This window comes from Larus michahellis, chromosome 9 (assembly GCF_964199755.1).
Source record: "Larus michahellis chromosome 9, bLarMic1.1, whole genome shotgun sequence".
Classification (NCBI taxonomy): Eukaryota; Metazoa; Chordata; class Aves; order Charadriiformes; family Laridae; genus Larus; species Larus michahellis.
This window is the reverse complement of record NC_133904.1, coordinates 46,104,040-46,110,467: the sequence shown is the minus strand read 5'-3', so window position 1 is coordinate 46,110,467 and position 6,428 is coordinate 46,104,040. Positions and strand designations below refer to the sequence as shown.

Genomic DNA, 6,428 nt, shown 5'->3' with positions numbered 1-6,428 from the left:
ACTGGGGAAAACTTGAGAAGAGGCCTGGTGAATCTCTGTTGAACTGTTGCTGTTAATATGAATTTCCAAGAAGATTATATATGTCCACAGGAAACACAGCACTTCGACCTGATTAAGAAGAATTCCTGTGCACCAGCATCGGTGGCTTTACCCTGCCCACCACCCCTGCTCTATGCACAGCAAAGGTGGGTGCAGAACACCCAGACCTTCCTCCCACACCCAGGGGGTCTCCAGCTTCTCATGTGCTTTGTGCCTGAAACGTTTACAGTGTTTTTTTCTTTCTCTTTAGACAAAAACTAATTCATTCTAATTGCACTGGAATAGAGGGAAGTTACCTGCCCTTTCAATAAAACTCAAGCAGCCTTAAAATGCTATCCTGAACGGAAAAATCGTAGTGACGGACAAAACTTAATCGAAATTGCAGTTAAAATACAGCCTTAATGAAATTTAAATGCATAAATGTTATTGTATACAGAAATTTTTACTTACTGAGCAAAATAATCTTAGCACACCATCCTGCTCTATATACAATGGGATGTGGGGTTTTCTCATACCTCAACAATATTTGTTATTTCAAAATTAAACATAGGTAACAATTAAGACTATCCAGTTAAAAGATAAATGTTCCTAGTTTATATCTATGCCTTGAGAAAGTAAATGACATTAAATTTATATTCAGTACCGTGGATTATGTTCTTCCTTTTGAACAGCAAAAACCATACAGATATTTTGGCTAATAGCTCGGTGACTTTGTTACATAAAAATCAAAAACTGTTGAAATGTGTTGATCCACTGGAAGTGCCCAATGACATTTCGATCTCACTGAGGTCAAGGAAAGGTCGCCATTGACTTCGTCAGAGCCAAAAAAAGGATTTGCTGTCGGAGGGCTCCCTTCCTGCTACCTGAATGTCACGGCAATTCCTGTGAGCCCACAAAGCAGGTTATCAAACAGCGCTGGCTCTCAGGACCGCAGATATTCAGTTCAGCTTTTACCTCTGCATGGGTGCAGGCGAATCAGACGGACTGGCTTGTTTAGGTGAAATGAGGAAACAGAACGTTGTTTAAAAAAAAAAAACAACCACAAAAACACATGCTTTCTCCTTGCTGTCAGAGCAGAACCACGCACAGATCTTCTTTCCCAGCATGCAGAGTGAGATTATGGTCTGTCAGGCGATGGAGGGCATAGCTAGCATCACGGCTTGTACGCCAGCTGAGGGAATATGCTGCGGCCCCACGTCGTGGAACTGGGCTGTGGTGCACATTCAGGCCATAACGCAGCACCACGGCCTGTCTCCGAACAGCTAGAGGAGAGAGAAACTGTGGCATATAAAAGAGCATGGGAGGAAGCACAATATGGGAAAGACCCATGGGATTTGAAAGGTCTGATGGGTTGTGTATCAAGTACTGCAACGTGAGGCCTCACCAACGGTTTGAAATATGTTAAGGCAGCAAGTAAATGCACTAAGAACTATTTGCACCCCCTTTCCACCATGCTGAAGGCCTATCGCTAAAGGCAAAGGGGAACAGAGGTTGGGAAGTGTTACTGTTTCTTGCTCCTTTTCAGCCTCTGTTTGAAGATAGCAATGTCATAATAGCTTTTAAATTTCACCAGGAAAATGGGTATTGGGATGATAATAGTTAACATGCCGAATACCGCAGCTAAGGCTGCCGTCACTTGGCCAGCTGTGGTGAGAGGGATAATATCTCCGTAGCCCACCGTAGTGAGTGTGATCAAAGCCCACCAGAAGCAAACAAGAATGTCAGTGAAGTGCAGCTCTCCCATGTAGGAGGGATGGCTACCCAGCAACTCCCCATAGAAAAAGAGAGAGCCAAAGAAGAGGGTCTCAAAGGCCAAAATCATCAGCAGGATGCAAATCTCTCTGAGGATTGACTTGAAGGTGTAGCACAGAACCCTGAGGATCAGTGGCGTTTCTATCAGCTTGGATATCTTCAGGAGTTTGAGGAGATAGACAACGCGAACGAAGCCCAACCAAAGCCCCAGGCTTGGCATTCTCTGAATCTGCCCAGCCACAAAAAGTTCAATATAAACTGGGAAGAGGGAGAGGAAGTCAACCACGTTCAGGGGATTCTGGAAGAACAACTTCTTGTCTGGGCAGAAACAAAATCGCACGGAGAACTCAAAAGTAAACCAGAGGACACAGAAAAGCTCCAGATGAAGCAAGTAGGCAGCCTGGTGGTAATGGGGTTCATGGTTGTTGTGGGAGACCTCGGAATAGCCAACAGAGGTGAAGTTGGCAGTAAAGAACTCAAATTGTGCCTTGGTCTCCTCACAGAATATGATGACAATTCCAACGATGAACAGCAGAGAAACAAAAGCCAAGCACTGCAGAGGGAGGAAAGGGCACAGGTGCAATTAGTTCAACAAACGAGTATCGCGTCACCTCACTGCCCCACCACAACCCCATCCACAGGCACAGCACAATCCCAGACTAATCTTTCTCCAATCACCATTCCTTCGCTCACATGGAGTGTATTTTCTCCTTTCAGAACTGAAAAATAATAGAGAAGATTGGAGTCAAAGGAAAAAAACAAAACACCTGAACTCCTATATCAGAGTTTGTAAGGAAGGGGAAATGTCCAACAGCTGGAGTAATGCGGACAGACTCACACTGAGGGCCTCTTCAGCACTAAATGTTGGCTCCAGAAATACCGGCAGCACAGAAAACATCCTCTGCGGTCTCTGACCTGCGTTTGTTGCTCTGCATGCCTGACATTTTAAAGAGGCACGGGGCATGCATTTTGTACAGAGAACAGGGACAAGAGGAGGAGAGAAGGAGGAGGTGTCTGTTAATGAGAAGAGAGAATTTTATTTTCTTTTTTAATCTGCGACTCAAAGCATACTTATCAAAGCTATGAACCCATTAGCATTTTTCATGGACCCATTTCAGTAATCCCAAAGGACACAGGCTGTATAGGACACATAAAGTATTACCTTAGCAGTGAAAGAGGAAAAGGGTTTTTCAAATATAGCCCAAATCTTTGGCTGCCACCTGGTTCGCCAGCTGAAATCCCTTCTTTCTGTCTGGACTATGAGGCACTGGTCATCAGTATGTTCATTTTCATCCCAAATGTTAAACTCCTCTGGCTGCACCTCTCTGTTATTCAGCTTCAGCCAGCAGCAGGATGCTAGCTGTGTCTCATTGATTTCCCAGAAAGCCAGCTCTTCTTCTAAGACTGACCTACAGGTATCAATGGGGCAGTGGAAATGTTTGGTCCTATAATAGTTCAACACGTAGCTGAAGATCTCAGCACTCCGGTCAAAAAAGAACTCTTTGGTGGCGGGATCATAGTCATAGATGCTTGGGGCATGGGGCTCCGTTAGACTGCACAGCTTGGTCCCGGGGAAGGTCCGGAGGGTGCTGCTGTATGTCTCATATCTGACTCCCCCAATATTCAGGATGATTTTTTCCTTGGAGCCTTCCATCTGTGAGGGAGGAGGGCGGTGCAAGTCCTCATAGGCTCTTGTTTATCTTCAGTCAAAAAGAGAAAAACACAAAAATACAAATTAAAAGTAGTAAAGTAAAGCAAGTTTTGGAGCAGGAAGGTTTTCCAGAGTACCTCATTCCAATGCTTTTAAAGCAAATTTTGTACCTGAAACCTACTTCTGCCATTCCCCATCATGTTCAGTGCCTGTTCCTAGGCTCTGCTCCACGACCATATTGTCTGAGCACTTCTCAGGAGATGCATCAAACAAAATGACAAACATCTGGTTCGCATTGCTCTCCCTCTCAGCTTCTCCTCATGGGGACATAGCACACAGTCCAGAGTCTGTTTCACCACATTTGTTCACATACTGTAGATAATAATTGCGATAAACTCATGTTAGGTAAAGTTCTCATTCCCAAGACATTCCTTCCACTATCCCTCCCCTCATCTAGTTCTTCTGTCTCTGCCGCCAATGTCTTTTTCCACCAGCAGTTTCTTGTGGAGACATCCATGTGCTAAAGAGGTAATCGGTCATCAACAGCTCATTCTCCAAACAAGTCTTTAAGCGTATTCTCCTCTGTTGAGCCTGGCATAACAAGTTTCACAAGAGACCCTGCTGCCTGGTGGGTACATTTAGGTTGTCTCTAATTATCTTTTTTTCTTGAGTCTTCCCTGTACAGAGTCCCACTGAGCCAAATCACCTTTCCAGCTGCAGGAAGCTGCTCCTTACCTGGAATCTATATGCAGGATTACTGGACTAGATAGAAATAAAGAACAACATACTGCCTCCTCCTACAGGGCTGGCTGACATCTCAGAATAGCACCAGAACCTGCTGCCAAGGCCTCTGGCATTGGAAAGCATGTTCAGTTGCTTATTTCCTGTAATACATCCCATGTTTTCCTCTTCAAAATCCACCATACCTGGGAGAAACTTGAGCCCTGCTTTATAAACATTATTGTAAGAAGGGAGGGGAACCAAGGATCTCTGTAGCCTCAGGACCATGTAGGAGAGGTGCAGAATAGGGGCAGGATGTTCTTGAGAAAGTGAATAGTGCTGTCTTTCACCTACACGTATCCACTTCTGACTGTCGGTACCCTTCCATTTCCTCTCCTCCATTCCTACACATTTCCATCCAGCCTCCTCTTATGCCTCACATTTCTAGTTCTGGCCCTTCTCTTCTTGTGACAGAGCAAGCATGACTATCTTTCCTGCTTGGACTCTCTTACCCAGAGATGGCTGCTCAGTGCGCTGAGACCACGCACACAGAAATTCCACTTGTGCCTCCTCCCTTTTTTGCAGAAAGCGCTGAGCATGGGAGTCACGGGTCACTTCTGCAGCAAACCTTTCCATCTAGGATCAGCAGGGAAACCAGCCCCGCACCACGGGAGACTCCCAGAAGTAAAGAACTATGTACAGCATCTCACTCAGCGTTATCAGAAAAGGCTGGCGGCTGCAGCTTGGTCGCACGCTCATGGCACAAGAGAATTACTGCCCATCTGCTGTCCTTGCCAATCCCAACACATGCGAGGCTTGATGCAGCTTCACCCTAAAACTTCCACCAACTTCAAGGAGAGCAGGATTGAGCATAAGGACTAAAAGTGTGCAGGCATTCCTTAGTACTTGCTGCACAGGAATCCACCCAGCATGATTCTAAGCAGGTTAGATTAATTCAGCACTCAGCAAATCTGGAGTTACATTATTAGCCTCGGTTGCCTAGCTCTCCAAACAGCACAGGGATTTTTGAGATCCCAGCTAAACTTGCCTTCATCTGCTTAGAACGCCAGATACCTTTTGCTCAAACATAACAATCCCCATGTGCGAAACGAGCCAAGAAGTGCCATTTCATATTCTTACCTTGGTGCTATTGCAGCAACTCTGCAACCAGAAGAAAAGAGAAGAGACTGGGAAGAACAGAGAGAAACGCAGGGAAAACAGGATGTTCGATGGCTAGTCTCCAAAGCTCAAGTCTCATAGATGCCAGAAAACAAAACCAGCCAATAGCACTGAAAAGATGCAGAGGCCCCTCTCCCTTCTTCTCTGCCCTATCAGCAGTCGCTCTCCCCGCTCCAGGGAATAATACTCAAAACAAGAAGGCAACGACTGCCAGGCCAGATATGCTCTGACAACTCTGCCACCCACTGCTCTACGAACAATCTCAAAGGGCCACGGTGTTTGGGGAAACACGTGGAGCTCAAATGTCTTAGGACCAATTAGAGATTAAACCATCACGCCACAGAAAAGCAGACGGAGCATTGTTCTTTCTTGGCTCTGCCTCATCCAAGTTTGAGTTAAAAAATTATATAGAAAAGAAGAGCAGCCAAAAAAAACCAAAGAAAAAACCACCTGACTTCCCATCTTCTTGTCACACTCTCTCCTTTATTGGTTTAAAGGGCTTTTTCTTCATTTCTGAAAGACCCAAAGCTTAATCTTTCGCACACACTGATTTTAAATGCATTTTTTGTCATTGATTACTCCAGGAAGAAGGCTGGCACACAGTTGTTAATCCCAGGCAAGAAAAGCATGTTGCGTGTGAAATTTCCTTTCAGCTGACATTCTAAGGCTGTTTCTAGGTATCACCTCTGCTTGCTTCAAACACGCTGGAATGAATGTAGGAAAAGGAACGTCCTTATTCCCAGCAAAAACAAGACTATTCAGGAAGGTTCTGGGTGATTCCTTTTCAGTTATACAAATGAAAAGCAGAATTCATGTCTCTTTAGAGGAAGTATTATCACAGTTCACCTGCCGGATTTTTCATTTTAATCTGCTACCTCCATTACCCTGACACACCGAAATCTCTTTTAATTTAAAAAATAGGTTTTCCATTTAGGCCTTTTACCTAGATAGCAGCCTGGTTCTCTGCTGCTCATTGCCACTTCACCTGCAGATGCAAGTAACCCCACTCACCCTCCCCACCCAGATTCCCAAAGTACCGCAGGGACACCACGGACGACCCTGGCCTCTTCTCTCAGCCACCAGCGCA

At 45.2% G+C, this 6,428-nt stretch overlaps 1 protein-coding gene across 2 annotated transcripts; it reads right to left on the bottom strand.

Annotated features, from left to right (window-relative positions):
* Nucleotides 1-460: 460 nt before the first annotated feature.
* Nucleotides 461-5,752, bottom strand: LOC141748809 (voltage-gated potassium channel KCNC1-like). 2 transcript variants are annotated; one of them, XM_074601421.1, is made up of 4 exons: nt 5,303-5,493; nt 3,613-3,814; nt 2,954-3,491; nt 461-2,344 (listed from the first exon to the last, which is right to left on the bottom strand). In XM_074601421.1, the coding sequence occupies exons 3-4, from the start codon at nt 3,443-3,445 to the stop codon at nt 1,541-1,543; spliced, it is 1,296 nt and encodes a 431-aa protein (XP_074457522.1). In that variant the 5' UTR covers nt 3,446-3,491; nt 3,613-3,814; nt 5,303-5,493; the 3' UTR covers nt 461-1,540. The 2 variants fall into 2 exon arrangements, with proteins under 2 accessions (XP_074457522.1, XP_074457521.1); XM_074601420.1 differs by lacking the exon at nt 3,613-3,814 and having other exon boundaries at nt 5,303-5,752.
* Between the last annotated feature and the right edge of the window lie 676 nt (nt 5,753-6,428).